At 37.3% G+C, this 20,078-nt stretch overlaps 1 protein-coding gene and 1 non-coding gene across 4 annotated transcripts in view; one reads left to right on the forward strand and one right to left on the reverse strand.

The window, feature by feature from the left end:
* Positions 1-583: 583 nt before the first annotated feature.
* The window catches only part of SLC30A7 (solute carrier family 30 member 7), a 77,372-nt gene continuing 57,877 nt past the window's right edge, over positions 584-20,078 (reverse strand). For 2 of the 3 annotated variants that reach the window (XM_061186264.1, XM_061186263.1), the window contains 3 exons: positions 16,784-16,874; positions 9,988-10,137; positions 584-1,285 (listed from right to left, as the gene is read on the reverse strand). In XM_061186264.1, coding sequence (XP_061042247.1) covers positions 1,238-1,285; positions 9,988-10,137; positions 16,784-16,874 — 289 coding nt within the window. In that variant the 3' untranslated portion in view covers positions 584-1,237. The remainder of the gene's footprint in view (positions 1,286-9,987; positions 10,138-16,783; positions 16,875-20,078) is intronic. The other variant, XR_009700513.1, reaches the window with a different exon arrangement.
* On the forward strand, positions 11,928-12,033 carry LOC133089230 (U6 spliceosomal RNA). Its single transcript, XR_009700611.1, has one exon. It is a non-coding gene; the product is annotated as a U6 spliceosomal RNA (small nuclear RNA).

Raw genomic sequence — 20,078 nt, forward strand, 5'->3', positions numbered from 1 at the left:
TCAACTTATTTATTAACTTCCAAGATACCTGTGTTAGGAAGAGTTCTATGTTACCACATTTACTCCGTACCTTTAATACTTCAAAGTCAGTAAAATGCTGCTTTAGGATTCCTGAAAGCAACTGTATTTGTGTAACACTTGCACAGGAAAACGTATGACTTGGCGTTTGAAGAATGAAAAAGAAAAATAACATTGTCACAACCATTTCTGCCTTCACTCTACATGCCTTGTCCTTTCATTAATAGAATCTATAAAAACAGCAAGGAGAGATACACGAAAGTTTATCACAGACACAGTAGCTTTTATAGAAATTTGGAATTTAGCAGATGTTTTAAGTAAGTCAAAACACCCATCTGTATAACAGAAGCATTTGCAAAGTTTTGAAAACACAGTACACAAAATAATTTAATGTAATAACTGAATTTGATTTAAAAAGCAAAATAACACCTTTTATTTTTTGATGGGATAAAGCAATAAAAGGCAGATTTTTATATATCTAAACCTATTCTGCAAGTACACAAAAAGACATCTGTATACATTACTAACAAGAGTCTTATTTTGTACAGAATACAGAATACCCATTAAAAAAAAAAACATATACATGACCTTTGATGGTACATTTCTATGCTGGCAAATACATTTTCTGATACAAAGGCACTTTGAAAACCCAATATGGTTTGGTTCATAAGTTTGCAAGGTACAAACAATTTTACAAACGTGATTATATTGAAGAACGTCAACAATTGTGACATTACATATAAAGCAGATTTCCATTTTTCTTTTTCTTTCTTTTTTTTAAAATAACACTGGTTTTCTGGGAATGAAAGCAGTGGTTTCCAGCAGCTTCAGTGAAGACATTCCAGATGATTAGAGGCCCACTGTCTGAATTTCTTACTGGCTAGGATGAGGGGTGGGAGTGAGGGCATTTGAAATGAAAAACAAAGGAAACAAACAAACAGAAAACAATACCCTGGAACAAAACTAGAAACCTCAGAAATCAAAATGGTTTGGAGGGAAGAAGCACAGAAGACCACAAGTCCAGGAGAGATCCTCTTAATTCTGATCCCTTAGTTGTAAACTCCTGGCAGAGCACAATCGGCTGACTCTACCTGGTCTACTTGGTGCTGGGGAGTCGTAGTGATGATTTCTCTTTTTAAAAAGCTAGGTACAATGATTAGGATTGTACAGTACCAGAAAAACTTAGGTCCCCCAAAAAGCATAATTTCTTTTCATTCATTTACATGGCCGCAAAGTCAATCTGTACATAAAGCTGTCTCACTCCGGCCTGAAAAGTTAAAAAAAAAAAAAAAAATTAGAAAATCAAACAAACCAATAATAGACTATACATTTCAGAAAAGTAGTAGGAAAAAAAATTTCCTTTTTTTTTTTTTTTTTTGAAAAAGGGAAGAATTATTTTTCTTTTCTGTCTTTGGGAAAGAATTCTCCATTTTTCATCATAAAGTGCCAATAATTTTATTTTAGAAACAAATATGTTAATAAGTTGCAAAAAAGATCCTCCATTTAGCCCTACAAAAGAAAGCTATGCTACTAATTACATGCCCTGCTCAAGTGAATTCTGGAAAAAGGAGGTTACCCAGCTACCATTATTCTGCTAGAAAACACCACAGTGCTTGACTAGTTGGCTACTAAAATCATAAATCTATCCAGTCTAAATCTTCCTATGATAAATGATTTTAAACACTGAAATAAGCATAACCATCTAATTGTTATTGAATTACTTTACACTCCAACTCCTCTTTTCAATTTTGGATATAAACTTGCTATTCAAGGACACTGCTCTCAAACTTGCCCCCATCTCTCCTGTTTTATCAATTTTTCTGTATTTGCTGTCTATAATTCCTTTACTCTCTTCTCTCTTGAACTCATTTCAACCAAACTTTTGCTGCCAACCACTTCCCAAAACTGTCAAGGTCACCTCTAAATTGCTTAGACCAGTGCTCAATTCTCAGTCCTCATCTTAGTAATTAATCTAGCAGCAAGGACACGGACGATCACTTCCTCCTACTGAAACACTTCTCCTGCTCTTGGCTTCCAGAGAATACTCGCTGGTTGCCCTTTTACCTCACTTATCAATCTTTCTCAGTCTCCTTTGCGGGTTCTTCCTCCTGTCTTTGAATACTAAACACTCAAATACCCAAAGGCTCAGTCCTCAGATCCCTTCTTTTTTGACACTTGTCCCCTAGATGGTCTCACCCAGTATCCAGACTTTCAGTACCGTCTACATGCTCATACCTTTTGTAGACTGGAACCTACCTACCATCTACCTGATAGTTCTACTTGGATGTCTGACAAGCATCGAAACACAGCCAAATTGATCCCTATTTCCTCCCCTCAAAACTGTTGATCCTGTATCTTCTCGGGCTCAATTCCTTCCTCAATGTTGCAACTTAAAGACCTTTCTTTCTCTCATACCCAACCCATTAGCAAAACCTGTTTGCCTTACCTTCAAAATAATGCAAATACAGAATCTGATCACTTTACATCACCTCCATTGCTATCCCCTGGCCCAAGTCACTATCATCTCTTGCCTACATTTTGTAACGGCCTCTGATCTCGTTTTCACTCTTTTACCTTTGCCCTCCTTTGGTCTGTTTCCAGCAGAGCAACTATAGTGATGTCACTCCATCACTCAAACCCTACAACAGCTTACCTTCCTCAGTCCTTAGCCCAGAGTCCTACAATGGCCTTCAAAGCTTTCCCATGATCTGGCCCCTATTACCTCTCTGATCTCATCTCTTACTTCTCTCCCTTTGTTGACTTTGTTCCAGCCACACTGGGCCCTCTGCCTGGAACAATGTTCCTTGAGATTGCCACATGACATACTCCCTTTCCTGTCATATCTCTACTCAGATGTCAGTGAGGCTTACCCTGACCACTCTATTAAAAAATGCATTCAATTCATTCATCCAACAAATGCATTTTGTACATCTATTGGAATCCAGGCACTCTTCTGTCCCCCGGGAATACAACAGCCAACAAAATAGGTAAAAAATACCCTTGCCCTCCTGGAGTTTATAAGATGTTGGGAACTAGGAAGGAGGGGAGATGATAAACAAGCAAGGAAATACAGTATGTCAGATGAGATGATGAGATAGATATTATCTATCTATCTCTATCTACCCATCAAAAGAACAAAAAACAAAAACAAAGCTTGGTGCAAGACATGGTAAATGCCTCAGCACCCCCAGTCTCCCTACCCTGCTCTCCCTATCTATAACACTTATCACTTTCTAATATATCATAAAACTTATTTGCTGTGATGCTGTTGATTGTCACTCTCCAATGATAATGTCCGAGATAAAAGGACTTTGTCTGTCTTTTACTGCTGACTCCCAGAACCTCAAGTAGTGCCCAGCACACAGTAAATGATCAATAAATACCTGTTGGATGAACTGAAATTCTATTAATTTCCTTCTTTCAAATAAAAAAACAATTTTTAAAGATTAAAGCATACAATCAGTTACAATAAGCACTTTCTTGTCAGCAACATAGAATGTAAAGTGGAACATCTAAGAGAAAGAAAAGCCGGAGTGGGGGATAAAATAATAATGCTACCTTCTCCCAGGAATTTCTGGGCTCCTGAAAGCATTACTTTCTAGCATGGCTTTTTTTCTAGCATTCCAGTCGGAGGGCTCTGCCCAGCACTAATGAATGTCTAAGGAGTCAGGAGCTGCTCTAGTGGAATAAAAAGCTGGAAAAGACCCCAGGAGCTTTCCGGCACAGAAAGCATGCTAGCGTTTTTGCCTCGTTAAAAAAAAAGAAAAAGAAAGAAAAAAGAAAAATCCTTGCTGTGGTAAAGTTAAAGTTCTCTCAAAATACATTGAATTGCATGCACTCAAAGAGTTTTGTGGCAGAAAAAAGATAGAACTTAACATCTGTATGATTTTAAGCTAAAAATTGAAAGAGAATCTCAGTTTTCCTAATTTTAAAAGTGTTGATAAATACCAATCCTACTTATCTCACAAAATTGTTATATATTCATCCAGTATTTGACAAACATTTAATAAATCCTTGCTACATATCAGGCGCTATTGTAAGGATCATATGTGAATATACAAGAAAGGATTCTTACATGCTATAAAAAACAAATTATTATGATTGATTATATTTGATTTACTCAACCCAGATGGGCCCCATAATAACTATACTTAGGAGCCCTTCTGCAAAATTCTGGTGTATCTAACCTTAGGAGAAAACAACTATTGCCCAAATAAACTGGCTTAATTTCTTTTCTCTTTAACAAAATTGCTAATGAAAGAAAAATGGACAAAATAAGTTGGGCTCCCATTATTATCTCTGCCACTTTCCTAACCACCCCCCCCATATACAGTGAAGATGGTAATAAGAAATGAGGTAGCCCAAGGCAATAAAAAAGAAAGAGGAAAAACAAAGAGGCTAGGTAAATTGATCTTTGCATAATCACAAGTTAATTACTCAAGCTGATATCTTTCCCCAGAGGGCCTACTGCTTTACACAGAAGCCCAGTCTAACAGAAAAAGTCATTTTGTTTCATCCGTCTGGCTGGATGGGAACACCTTTAAGTCTTCCAGCTTCCCGTTTTCCTTTCCCAATTTCCTTCAATGTAGAGAGAAAAAGTGGAATTTCCAAAGACTCCTTTAGTAAGTCACCTACTTCCTGAACGCAAACTAGGTTTTCTGTACAGTTTATCCACACGACAAAGACATGACAAATACTCCAGCAGATCAAAACAGTGCTCCGTTCCATTAAATATTCTACCTACCACTGGGATGACACTAAGGCCGGCTGAGGGTTGTCCTCAAAAAAAGTGAAAACCATAGAATACTTGTTGTGTCTTATATCCTGAGAATCATGTATAAACCATAATTCAGTTAACACTTTTTTAAGTTGGAAAGACAGCTAGTTATTTTTAACATCCATGCGTCTAAGAAATAAGTGTTAACCTGAAATCATAGACTTGGAATACTCTCCATAAATACTCATTGTTGTGGAAAGGAAAACAAATCAGCAGTAAAAATTTAGAAAAATAAACAAGAATATGGCTAAAGAAAATGACTGAGTTGTTTGTATTTCTCTACCAAGTCTCAAAAACTGCAGAAACTTTCTAATTTTTGACTCAATGTAGAATATTAGTCTTTATCCCTTAAAAATGAATTCTTGAAAAACTGCCTTACTCTTCCATGTGAAAACTGAATCATCTCAGAATTCGTGAAATAGTGACTTAATGTGATGAAATTACAAGTCATGAACAATAACTTGGGTCTGGGTTCCTTTTCCTGTAAACTGGGGATAATACCCCACCTGTCTGGCAGGTAGATTAATACGTTAGATGCCTATGCAGTGCCTGGCATGTGGCGGGCTCTCAGTAAGGCTAGCTGCTGCTGCTGCCGTTATTATTTCCACCACCATCAACCAATGAACACTTAACCCCTGTGGGTTAATTAAAAACAATCAATAATTATAAAAGATTAAAACCCCCTACAAACAGGAAGGGTGGAAAACCAATTAGCCACCTGGAAAGGCACAGATAGCTTCTCCTACTCCCTACTGTCAGAGACAGGAAGGGATCACGCCCGCAGGACAGCGGTGGAGGTGGGAGGCTCTGAATCTTGGGGAACTCCCATTTGGGTTAGTGAGGAGGCTTTTTGGTTCCTTCCTGGCTATCAGTGTTAACTTCTACTTTGAGGCTACAAAATAGAGCACAGAAAGCTGAAGCAGGAAGCTAGGGGTTTAGGACTTAATAGGTATAACAGAAACAGGCAGAAGAGAAGATGGAAGATATCAAGGTACAATTTCTATCAAGGAGTAAATAATACGCATTAGCCTTGATTGTCTTTTCTGCTTTGTGGAACTGACGAGGGTAATGAACCCAAGCATATTCTAGATTTTTCTTCAAACTTTATTTCTAACAAAAGTATATTAAAAAAATTAACAGATGATATCAGCCAGTTTAAAACAAGAAACATAAATGATAAATTGCCTTCCTCATCCAGTATCCCACATCCACTTCCTGTTCATACACTAAACATAAATAATAAGTTTTCTATTTCATCTGTTCCCAAATGATAAATCATTTTTAAAAAGTTAGTGCACACGGTGGAAAGGAGAGGGACTTCTTCTATGTCAACAAAAAACCCTGTAGTTTAAAAGCTGGATTGTCACTTAACTAATAATCCCAAAGGAATCAAAGTACTGAAGAGACTTCTACCAATTCACTAGTATTGCTCTATATTCGTGATAGCAAGCCAACTGCCTTAGCCATTCATGATTAAGTGACAACTATGGAACATGAGAATAAAAAGACATGTTTAATGTACAGTTCCAAAACAGTCGCAAAGCTTATAGTTTTATAAACAAAACAAAATGTTATAATTCTCAAACTTATGTTAACCTTTTCAAAGCTATCCCCATATAAATTTTAACGAGAACAGCTTTTTAACCAAAAAAAAAAAAAAAATTTAAATTCCAATTTAAGATCAGCTATAAGAAAAATACATTAAAATGTCATAGAACCACAAAGTATTGAGAAAATCCTTCTTTTGGTCTTTTGGAACTAAGGCCACCAGTATTTCAAGTCTTTCTACAAGAAATGTACTTAAAGGATTAGTGTAATTTTTTTCTCAAAAATGGAGCAATTTGAGTTTTATTACTTTTGATAAGTAAAATCTATGATTAAGATATAATTGAAAATTTTTTAAAAATGTAAAAAAATTTAAATTTCATTTCATGAATTGCAAATGTTACTGCAAGGCCTTGGATATACTCATAGCATAATGAATATGCATGACTAGGGCATAAGCAGAAAAGGAAAATAAATTAATAAAAAACTTCAATTTTGCATATGTCAGAACCAAAACAACTATCACAAAACAACTTTACAATCATTAAATGTATGGAATGGAAATCATGAGAAGGATGACTTCCCTCTGCCTGCTGGGAAAAATGTGTTGAACCATTTTCACTGCAAGCCTAAGAGAGTCCCTAGTCTCTGCAAGGAATGAAATCAAGTGGGCTTGACCTTAGCTGATAAAAAGGCTTAAAATATGTTTTAGAGCTTAAAATTTTCAAAACCCAAATACAGTTTCCAAAACCAAAGAAGCAGCTGAGTAAACTTTCAACTTCAGCCATTGTAAAAGCCAAGATTTCTAAGGTTACCAGAAGAACCTCCCTCCACCTACTTCAATTACAACTTCAGCAGTTCTAAGCACAGCTGCTCGCGCATTTCTAAACCTATAAATTGCATTCCTTCTCAGAGGGAAAATTAAGTGACTTAAGTGCCAAAGTCTTAGGATGGTATGAGGTATCCTAGAGGTGGGCAGAAGCTCAGACTGTGAGGGTGGAAGGACATGGTACAACTAGGAGAAAATCGAGACTGAAGGAGAGAATAATGATCTAGAAATGGCAGTGAAAAGCAAGGTTGTTACTAGTCATGTTCTCCCTTTTGCCTCTGAAAAAGGGAGGAGGTGTGAGAAGGATTCAGACATATTGTGAAGGTTTTGCATGCTGCATTATGAAATTCATGGTGGTACAGACTTCTTATAATGTCTGTTAAGAAAAGACAGTTCTTAAAAGTCTAGAGTAAATAAGTGGTACCAGCATATTGTTTTGTAGTAGAGGAAGTCTGGCTGTTGCCTACATTGTAAGATTATTTCATTAATTATTCCAAAGGAACATAACCATACATTTCTATTAGAGAAGAGAGATAGTTTAATTTATGCTAAGGTCCTGAATTTAAACTGTCAGTCTGTCCCTCTCTCTTTCTCTATATATATGATGCTTAGAAGGGTCTTTAAGGCTTCAAAGAGAAAGTAACAATTGAATTGGACCTTTACATTAGAGTAGGAATTTTGTCTCACACAGATAAGTAAATAGTCTGGTGGGGCTGGCGTATGAAGAACATGGCAATGAGTAATAGTAGGAGAGAGGCTTGAAAAGTTAATTGTGTCATGCTAGAAAGTTTGGGCTTTATCCTGGTGGCAATGAGGAGCCACCAAACTTTTATTTTTTAACTTTTTATTTTGAAAAGCCTTAAAGTCAAAAGAATAGCACAATAAATGCATATCTACCCATCACCTATGTAAACCAATCGCAAACATTTTGCCACATTTGCCTTATTTCTCTATATATGTATTTATTTATAATCCTTTTTACTTTTGCTGAAACATTTGAAAATTAGTTAGACATCCTGATACTTTGCCACTAAAGCCTTCAGCATGTATCTCCTAAGAATACAAGCATCCTTCTATAACAATCCCATTATCGTACCCAAGAAGTTTAACACCTACACAATTATATGAGCTATTATGTAGTCCATATTCTAATTACCCAATAGTTCCCTTCGTGGCTGTTTCTCCCCAGTCCAAGATCCAATCAAGGACCACACATTGCATTTAACTGTGAAGTCTCCTCTAATCTAGAAGAATCCCCCGTTGTTCCTTTTTTTCCTTTCATGACACTGACACTTTTTAAGAATCCAGGGTAACAGTCCACAAGGTGGGTCTGTCTGGTTGTTTATTAGTGATGGGATTCACATTAACCATTTCTGGCAAGAGTGCCACACAGGTCATGCAGGTCCCACTGCATCACATCAGGAGGGCTGGGTCCGTTTTTAAGCACAGATTTTTTTTTTTTAACGTCTTTATTGGAGTATAATTGCTTTACAATGGTGTGTTAGTTTCTGCTGTATAACAAAGTGAATCAGCTATACGTATACATATATCACCATATCTCCTCCCTCTTGCGTCTCCCTCCCACCCTCCCTATCCCACTCCTCTAGGTGGTCACAAAGCACCGAGCTGATCTCCCTGTGCTATGCGGCTGCTTCCCACTAGCTGTCTATTTTACGTTTGGTAGTGTATACATGTCCATGCCACTCTCTCACTTTGTCCCAGCTTACCCTTCCCCCTCCCCGTGTCCTCAAGTCCATTCTCTACGTCTGTGTCTTTATTCCTGTCCTGCCCCTAGGTTCTTCAGAACCATTTTTTTTTTAGATTCCATAAATATGTGTTAGCCTACAGTATTTGTTTTTCTCTTTCTGACTTACTTCACTCTGTATTAACAGATTCTAGGTCCATCCACCTCACTACAAATAACTCAATTTTGTTTCTTTTTATGGCTGAGTAATATTCCATTGTATATATGTGCCACATCTTCTTTATCCATTCATCTGTCGATGGATACTTAGGTAGCTTCCATGTCCTGGCTATTGTAAACAGTGCTGCAATGAACACTGAAGCACAGATTTTTAAGGCATGGAATCAGTTTCCTCATTAGATTTATGTGTTAGATAATTTTGGAAGCAGTGTCAACATCTAGATTTTTTGCCAAATATTTCCAGCAAACTAGACCAAAAAAAAAAAAAATCTGTGGTCTCTCTCCTCAGACATTCTTGACATGATGTTCTTATTCTCCCAGTATACACACAATAACCTAGTAATCACTTTTACTTTATCAGTCACCGACTATGTCAACTCATGATGGCATAAACATTACCTGATATAATTTGGTTGCAGTCATGCACTGACTAATTCATGATTCCATATACAGAATTAAGAAAAACTCAACAGCATATTAAGCCATTAAATGACACAGAAGTAGAGATGGCTTTGCTATCAACAAAAATGGTAACATAGTTTGCTTTTAGCTAACGCCACTGACCAGACATTATTCTTATTCCAAATGCTATCTTAGAATTCCTAGCTTCAAACATCATATAACATGTCTTACAAGGAGTGTACAGTAAGGGAGAATCTACTTTTTCTTAAAGGAGCTCAAATCAGTACAACAATGAGTAAACAGGACTATCTTCATTAACAGTATTCACTAAAGTAAGCATCTCCCAAATTTGACTCTGTGGTTGAAAAAAACTTTCACTTACCTCACAGTGTAGTATATATATATTCAATATGTTAAATAGTAAATATTTTTAAGACTAGTAGAGACCATAAATTCCTAGACCCTTAAAAGAAGTTAGTAAAAAAATCATACCTGAGTAAAAATATTATGCGTTTGGCTTAAAATCCACCTGGCATCAGCATCAGGTGCTACTACTAATTTCAAGGCCCCAACATAAACATCAGAACATAAGGTCCAGAAATGCTGTTCTTGTAAACTGTAAACTCCTTGCAACTGCTGCACCTAAAATATAAAGAGCACATATTAACATGAACTCAAGTATAAGTACACCCAACTTAAATTATGCAACACATCAGTAAACATGGATTCTACTCTCTAATGAAAAAAGTGGGCTGGTGGCAGGGGGAGCGGTTTGAATTGATTAACAAATACCTACTGAGTACTTACTATGTGCTGGTACCATGACAGGTGTTTGGGAAATATAAATAAACACATATCAAAATTTGTAGGGCACAGCTGAGAGAGTGCCTAAGTGAAATTTACATTTTCAAATACAGTTGACCCGAGAACAGAACAGGGGTTAGGGACGCCAGCCCTCTTCTCAGTCGAAAATCTGAGGATGCAACCAACCATGGATCATGCAGTACTGTGGTTATTTACTATTGAAAAATATCCATGTATAAGTAGAACGTGCAGTTCAAACCTGTGTTGTTCAAGGGTCAACTGTACATCGATCAGAAGACAAATATAAATACAAATGAGCTAAGAAATTAGGAAAAAAGCAAAGTCAACTTAAGAAATAAAAAGGAAGGAAATAAAGGATGGAAATCAATGATCCACAAATTTAGAAATGACAGAGTTCACAATATCAAAAAACTAGTTCTCTGAAAAGATTAACGAGCTAGAGAGTCAGTGTTTCGTTCGTAATGGGGGCATGTTTTAGACAGGATGATTCTTCATCGTGTACAAGTGTCAGGAACTACAGGATCTTTGCATCCCCAGGACCCAGGGAACTACATGCCAACATATACCCTTCCCCAACTCATGTGACAACCAAAAAAGGGAGGGATGTCTCAAAAGTTTTTCCAGTGGCTCCTTAAGTGTTCCACACCCTTAGGTTGACAACCACTGGCAAGACAAACTCTGATGGTGGTAAAAAAATAAAATACATGAACATGCAATTAAACAAAGTACAAAATGAAAAAGGAAAAGAACTACAAACAACAGATTTTAAAAACCATAAAACGGAATACTATATGAATGTATCAATATGTGAGTGTACAAAATACTACAGCTGAGTAGAATCCAAACACTTCTCACCACCTCTACTGCTGTCAGGCTAGTTGAAGCCACTTTAGTTTGGATTATTATAATACCTTATTAACTGGTCTCTCTATTTCTAGCCTTGCACCTCTTCATCTATTCTCAAAACAGTAGCCCAAGTAAGAATCTGTTACTTTAGATCAGATGCTTTCACCTCTGCTCAGAATCCTCCAGTAGATTCCCATCTTACTCTGAACAAAAACCAGTGCTTTCACAATGACTTACATGGACCCACGTCATGTGGCCCCTTGTTATTTACCTTATTTACCTCATCTCCTATTACTCCTCCCCTTGCTCCCTCTTCCTCAGCTACAGCAGCCTCCTTACCACTCTGAAAAGTCAGGCACACTCCTGTCTCAGGGTATTTGCTATTCCCTCGGCCTGGAGTGTCTTTCCTTCCAGATTTCTGCCTGGCCTACTTTGTTTGGGTCTTGACTCAAATGCCATCTTCTCAGGAGGCCCTTCTACTGTTGTTCCATCTAAAACTACAATGCTTTTATTTTTACATTTCTCTGCTTTGTTTTACTTTTCGGCATATAATGTCGCACACTACATTACTTATGTTATTTATATTGTTTCTTGCCTGTCTCCTCTGGCAGAACTCAAGCTCAATAAAGGCAGGGATTTATTTTCGATTTTTATGTTTTGTATCCTCAGCACCTAAAACTGTAAGGACCTAAGCCTGGCCCAAGTAAATGCTCAGTAAATAGTACATGTATGTATATAAAATGAATATAAATTCAATTTTGGTGTTTGCTTTGGTAGCACATATACTAAAATTAGAATGATCAGAGAAGATTAACATGGCCCTTGTGCAAGAATGACATGCAAATTCATGAAGTGTTCCATGGTCATTTCACAATGTACATGTATATCAAAACAACACATTGTACACTTTAAATATACATAATTTTCATTTATCAATTTTACCTCACTAAAGCTGGAATAAATAAATAAATAATAAAATCAGAAAAGCAACAACAAAAAACACAATTTCAAAAATCCAGACAAAAATGAATAAATTTCTGGAAATACAGAAAATGCGGTAATATAAGAAAAAAACCAGAAAATATAAAAGGGCCATTAAAAACTGAAAAGGTAATAAAAGTTCTCTTTCATAAAGCACCCCCCCAACCCCAGTCCCAGAGGGCAGACTTTCAAGAAACTTAACATAACCTCTTAGTTTTGCCAGAAAATAAAAAAGAGGTGCTATCTCATATAAGTAAGAAATAATCTTGATCCCCAACCAGATAAAGACAATAAATCATAAGCTAATTTCTCTTATGAATTAAATAAGCTAACTCCAACAGTATATTAAAAAATAACATATCATGACTAAGTTAGGTTTATCCCAAGAGGGAAAGATTAAGCACCAGAAACTCTATTACTGTTATTCTTCAATTAGTGAAGCAAAGGAGAAAAATCACATAGTCATTTCAATAAAAGCATTACAATTATTTAATAAAACTCAACCCCTATTTATGATTAGAAGGACACTTCCTTAACTTAATAAAAGCTATCTACCCAAAACGTACAGAAAACACTTAAGGAAAAAACGTTAGATGTATTCTCTTGAAGATCAGGAAAATCTTTACAAAGATGTCCATATCACCACTATTGTTTAATAGCTCTGTATAGATCTGGAGGAGATGAACTAAGATCAGAACCCAGAAGTTAAAACAAAGGCTCAATGTAAAAAGATCTTTATAACAATTACAGCAATTTAAAAGAGAAAGCGGTTACTCTGTGAAGGGGTTAACTACCGATTCCTGGAAATAGTCAAGAAGCTGAATGACCAACTGAATGTCGCAAAGGAGATTCTTCCAACAGATAGAAGTCTGGGCCAAATGAATAATAAGATCTTTTTGAATTCTGAGATTCCCTGATTTTTAAGTTATCTATTTGGGATGTCAATTAAGAAAAAGTTGAACTTATACCTATCAAAAATATTTATTTTTATCAGAATTTGATGCATGTAGGATTACTTTCTATAAGCTCCAAGACACTTGGTGGGAAATGTGAGACAATAACCATTGTGCCCTTTAGAAAATCTGCTTTTACTAGGGAAAGAGGTCAAGGTGGACTTCCTCTTCCTCTTTCAGGACTCTGATGACACAGTGGTTTGAACCTGATATCCCTCCACACTTTTCTAAATGGAAATGGTATACTGCTAGGGAAACGACACCCTGACTGAACAGATTTCTTCTACCTCCATAGATAGAGCAGTACAAGCACATTCCTGCAGTTATCCTAAAGCATAAGGTAAGGAATGATTCTTACAGAAACTGGCATTAACTTTACTCAAATTAAAAAAAGTGGGGAAAGTGTAGCTACAGATGAAAATCTGTGTTGCTCTTCCTGCTCTGACAGTGTGGTTTAACAGAAAGAGCATGCGCTCTTAAAGCCAGAATGATATGGATTCGAATCCAGATTCAGCCACTACCATCTGTGACTTTAGATGAGTTACTTAAATCCTTGAACCTCAATTTTACTCAATTTTCCTAGGGAAAGGAAGATGAAACTTACCCTGTATGGTTAATGTGAAGAAAAGAGACAATATATATAAATCACTTAATATAGGGACCAGCTTAGAGTAGGCGTTCAATAAATTGCCCCTTTCTCTTCCACAACTATGCTGACTGGTCCTACCTTAAAATCATAAAACCACAAATGTCAAATGGGCAGCACTTCACTTTCCCTATCTCAAAAAGAACTATTCTATACCTTTTCTTTTCTCCTCTGGTCTTCTAATTTCTCTGCATGATTACTCTGCCCTGTAAATCAAAGAGAAAATAGAAGCACACAGAAAATCCCTTATCCTGCACCACCAAATCCACCAGTCAGCCCTCATCTCTTTCAGCACTTTCTGTCTTCCCTTGGGGGATACAGTACCCCTGGCTCCTATCTACAATTAATTCCTCCATAGTGCTTTGGGTTCTATCCTTTTTCACCTTCTCAAGAACTTCATTCCTTCAGCAGGTAGTGAAGTAACCTGCTTCACTATCATACCATCAATTTCTTCCTGTCAGTCGGACTGTTCCCATCAGTAACACACAGGCTCCAGAACTGCACTGTGCAATACCGAAGTCACTAGACACATGTGACTAAATATATGAAAATGAAATGAAATTTAAAAATTAGTTGCGCTAGCTCAAATTATTAAGCTTCAAGCGCTCAACAGCCACGTGTTCCTTGTGACTTCCATACTGGACAATGTAGATTATTGAACTTCTCCATTATTGGGGAAAGTTCTATGGGATGCTGTTTTTTTTTTTTTTTTTTTTTTTTTTAGTTTTTTATTTATTTATGGCTGTGTTGGGTCTTCGTTTCTGTGCGAGGGCTTTCTCTAGTTGCGGCAAGTGGGGGCCACTCTTCATCGCGGTGCGCGGGCCTCTCACTATCGCGGCCTCTCTTGTTGCGGAGCACAGGCTCCAGATGCGCAGGCTCAGCAACTGTGGCTCACGGGCCTAGTTGCTCCGTGGCATGTGGGATCCTCCCAGACCAGGGCTCGAACCCATGTCCCCTGCATTGGCAGGCAGATTCTCAACCACTGCGCCACCAGGGAAGTCCCTGGGATGCTGTTTTAAAATATCTTATTTTAAAAACAAATTCCCTCACCATTGTTACTATATCTACAGCCAAGCTATCAGCTCATTTCTTTGTTCCCTTTAACAACATTTCTTAAAAAAAGTTGACTGTAACCACTATCTCTACCTCCCCAATTCATTTTCTCCTTAATCTACTATTATCATGCTTTCTCCAAACTCTACTGAAAATGCTTTTATCAAGGCCATTAATGCTGTTCATGATCCCAATCAATGGTCACTTCTCTGTTCCTACTGTAATTGTCTCACAGAAATATTTGGCACCGTTGATTACTTCGTCCTTCTTCAACTTCTTCTGGGTTTTCCAGCTCCCATTCCTGGCTTTCCCACCTGTGCTCTAAATCTGGAGTTGAAACTTGACCTAAAGATTAGAGCTTAATCCTCCCAAGGTAATCTCACATAATCCTAATATTTTAAATGCTAGTCATATACTGATGACTCAAAACTCCTCCTAGTTCTAATCAGTCCCTAAAATTCCAGATGTGCATATCCAACCACTTAAGTGACATTTCCCCTAGATGTACAGTAGGCATTTCTTTTTTTTTTTTTTTTAAATAGGAAGTTTAAAAAAATTTTTTTTTAAATTAATTAATTAATTTATTTATTTATTTTTGGCTGTGTTGGGTCTTCGTTTCTGTGCGAGGGCTTTCTCCAGTTGGGGCGAGCGAGGGCCACTCTTCATCGCCACGCGCGGACCTCTCACTGTCGCGGCCTCTCCCGTTGCGGGGCACAGGCTCCAGACGCCCAGTACTTGTGGCTCACGGGCTTAGTTGCTCCGTGGCATGTGGGATCTTCCCAGACCAGGGCTCGAACCCGTGTCCCCTGCATTGGCAGGCAGATTCTTAACCACTGCGCCACCAGGGAAGCCCAGGCATTTCATTTTTAACATATCCAGAATAGAACTCTTGATTTGGGAGGATCTTCCACCCTCACACCTGCATCAACCTCAACAAATGGTATTAGCATCTACCTAGTTGCGATTCAACACTTTTTCTCCCCTCTGCTAATATAATCCATCTCCAAAAACTTATCCAAAATATCTACTTAGCTCCATTTTCACTTCTACCACTGTAGTCCAGGCCACGATTTTTCAGATTAGAAGATAACAGTCTCTTAACTGGTTTTCTTTGCTTTCATTCTCCCTAGAGTTTATTCTCTAATAGTAAGCAGAATAAGCTTTTAGAAACTTACATTTTGTGACACTCTACCTGCCTAAAAGCTTTCTAATGCTTCCCACTGAATAGAATTAAATCTAAACCTCTTAGTAAGACCAAACCCTCTATATGATCTGTCCTCTGCCATTCTCCCCAGCCTTTCCAGCCACTCTTCCCTTTATTATGCTTCAGCCACAATGGCTTTTTTTTTCCTGTTTTTCAAACACACTAAATTAGGTCCAGTCATAGAACTTTTCGCATTAGCATTTTCCTTTGCTTGGAATACTCTTCTCCAAGATTTTCATGTCTGGCTCCTTCTTGTCAACAAGATTTCAATTTCCTTGAATATGACTTCCTGGATAAATCTGACGTAGCCATCCATGTCTCACATGACTTTGTTTTATTTCTGTTATAGTAATCATCACTGATATTTTCTTATTTATTTATTGTTTAGTGCCTGTGTTTCCCCACCAGACCATAAATTCTTTGATAGACCCTGACTACCTTATTTACCATTACCAGTACCTTAGAAGAATATATGGCATAAAAGGGGAGCTCACAAAATCTATGCTGAAGAAATGCTTATATCATCTGCTATTCATATGTATATTTTAAAAGAGCTGCTTGATTTCTAGATGAGGACAACTTCTACCACATTTTCTTTAGTAACGCTCAATATTTTCCAATGATTTTATTCTGGTTTGTATAAATGGCATTCATGGTCAGCATTCAGTCTTGGCAGAAATACTAAATTATACACACATGCTACCCATATTTATAAAAGTTATAACCCCTAACAGCTTGGAAACAACCAAAACCCAATGGTTTGGAAGCTTTGAAACTTACCCTCTGATAGCACTGAGGGAGAGTATTTTCCAAAAGGGGAGGAGTTCTCTGCATTAATATTCCAACAGACTCTCTTAAAAGAGGAATAACACTATAGAAAAGGAAGACATCAAACTTATTAAAGCCACATTCTGACAATCCCATCCTGCAAGAAAGTAATAATATACCTCCCAATAGAATATAACAAAGATTTGTCAGAATAATATGAGGAAAAAGAATCCAGCCATTGCTCCAAATTTTTCATGGGACAAATAAGTTATTTAAAGTAAAAGTAAAAGAGCTAAATGAAATACATCAATGTATGAAACAATAAACATATTACTGAATAGTACTGGAGCATCTAAAATTTAAACACAGCAGTCGTTCAACTGTCATTTAAAATATGACTTCAAATGGCTAGAATCTTCAAGGATAATCTATAAAGCATATCATGGCCAACTGGTCCTTAACGTTTATCAAATATTTACATTCATTTATTTGAACAGTACTGTTAAGGAAAATACAAGCAAATTAATACAGTATATTAAGTTCATTCGTCCAGTGTTTTTCCAACCCGATTATATATCAGTCTTCTTTGATTATTTAAAAAAAATCAAAGCCTGGATACAGCCACAGATCTAGTGAATCAGCACCTCTAGTGATAGGGCCCCAAAGCCTGTATGAATTGATGTAATTAGTCCTCAACCAGTATTTGGAAATTATGGCTTTAGGCTACTTGGATGGTTAAATGCACAGAAAGCAATTAATAGTGTAATGGTGAGGGTGACTCTAATGCAGTAGTTTTCTAAACCAGCTACATAGCAAATTCACCTTAGAGTCTTGTTTGTTGTCATTTCTAACATATTGAATGAGAATCTCTGAGGGAGAGTTGAGGCATCTATGTTTTTAAAAAGCTCTCCAGGGGGAGTCCAATGAGTCAGGGGGTGAGGCACTGCTCTATTTCTTGAAGCAGACTGAGAGGGAAGGTCAAGAATAGCTTCATTACACTTAATAGCTTAAGCCAGTTCTTTCTTTTAAACTTGTAGAATCTCAATGTTTCTAGAGTAAAACCCCTCCTGATTATAGCTATAGGAGATAGAGATAAAAACAAAACAAAACAAAACATATACCTTTTAAGGAAGGTAGAAGGTGAAGTGTACCTTAAAAGATTAGTAGTACTTCTGACAGATAGAAAAGAAAGAGAAGATATTAATGAAGACGCAAAGGAACAGGGACAATGCTTGTCTTGTTCACTGTTATATTCCCAAGGAGGCCTAGTAAAGTGCTGGTCACAAAGTGGGCCCACAATAAATACTTGTTGGTTAAATGAATGATGAATGCATAGATATTAGATGTTTTAGAATCTAGATTAAAGAAAGGAAAGGCCCCAGGGAAGAAATTAGGAGACTGTTCCATACTTTGTGTTCAGTGATAAGTACTTGGATAGGGAAGGTAAAAACAGGAACAGAAACAAATAGGAAAATTAAACAGATACTGAGAGATATTGAGATATTGAGAAACTGGTGTCCAGGGAAGCAACACCAAGGGCAAGCTTAGAAAACTGAAAGTGTGGAGAGAATAGCAGTAATGAATATAAAAGCTCAACGTAGACAGGAGTTTAAGTCACATTCAAATGAAAATATTCTTCAGTCAGATAGTGATTTACGAGCCAAGAATAATTAGATGCCACCTTTAATTGCTTCTTCTCCCTTAAAACCCTCATCCTCTAAATCACCAAGTTCTCATGACTTAACATTCTAAACATTTCTAAACTCCATCCCCTCCCCGTCACTCTATTACATATGTCTACAATAATCTCCATATCACTTCACTTGGATTATTATAATAGCCTCCTAAATGGTCCCTTTACCTCTAGTCTTATTTCCTTAAGTCTGCTGTGACAGGCAGCTTTAAAGATGGATCCCAATGACCCCTGCCTCCCTAGCGTTCATGCTCTTGTGTAATCCCTTCCCCTTGAGTGTGGGCTGGATCTAGTGACTTGCTCCTAATGAGTTAAGTATGGCAAAAGTGACAAGATGTCAATTCTAAATTAAAGTAGTCTGGCTTCCATCTTGTTCACCCTCCTCTCTTGCTCTCTCACTTGCTTGCTCAAAGCTGCCACGCTGTGAGCTGTCCTGTGGAGAGGCCCAGGGCAAGGAACTGAGAGATGCCTCTGGAGAGGAACTGAGACCCTCAGTCCAACAGCCCAAAAGAAACTCAATACTGTCAACAGCCACTTCAGTGAGCTTGGAAGTGGATTCTCTTCCAGACGAGCACTGGAATGACTGCAGCCCTGGCTGACAGCTTGACTGTCACCTTGTTAGAGACCCTGAGCCAGAGCCCAGTTAGCCACGCTCAGGTTCCTGAACCAAGGCAAAGATAATAATGTGTGTTATCTCAGCTACGAGGTTTTTGTGTTAAGTTCTTATGCATTCATAGATAACTAATATAACCATTCTTTACAAAGCCATTAGACTAATCTACCTAAAATCAGTATCTGACTCTATCCCTTCCCCCTTTCAAAAAAATCCATTAAGAGCTCCCTACTGCCTAGGGGATTAAGTGTAAGCTCTTTCACATGGTGTATTTTTTGATCTGCCCTCCTCTTTTGATCTCCACCTCCTATCATTTTTGCTTCACATTTTAAGCTCTCTAAAACGTAAGCATGTTTGTACTTTCACTTTCTGCTGTTTTTCCTTTCATGCTTTGGCTCATGCTGTAACCTCTCTAGAATGTCCCTAAACTGCCCTGTAATCTGGCTTCTATTCCTTCTTTAAAATCTCAAGTGTCACCCCTTTTAGGGTATATTCCCTGATCCCAAACTGTCCTCCAAACTGTATAAATGTCCTCTCTGTGCTCCTGTAAAACATCTGTGATACCTATAGTAACATTGGAGGAAAAATGGGTGGAAAGCAACTGGAATTGGGGTTAAGGATTTTGACAGTGAAAGAACATCTGTTATTCCTTCATCTAACCTGAAGAGTAGTGTCTGTTTCTATCTACTGTGCTGTGATTAAATAGGTGAGGACTCCCTGGATTTACCAAACAGGCAAAGAAAAACAACACAATAGAATAATAAGGCATAATTCAACCATTACGTTTTTTCTTTCCTCTCTCCATCCTCATTTCTCAGGAAAAAGAAAGGACCAGTCACTAAATGTTTCTATATATCTAATTTACACAATGTTTATGTTTTCCTACTTTCCTTATTGTACTTCTCAGAAAATGAGGCACAAAAATGGTTCCCCTAGAATAACTGTTTGAGAATAAGCAATTTTTAAAAAATTTTTATACAGCAGGTTCTTATTAGTTATCT

Source organism: Eubalaena glacialis, chromosome 3, assembly GCF_028564815.1.
Source record: "Eubalaena glacialis isolate mEubGla1 chromosome 3, mEubGla1.1.hap2.+ XY, whole genome shotgun sequence".
In the NCBI taxonomy this organism is placed as follows: Eukaryota; Metazoa; Chordata; class Mammalia; order Artiodactyla; family Balaenidae; genus Eubalaena; species Eubalaena glacialis.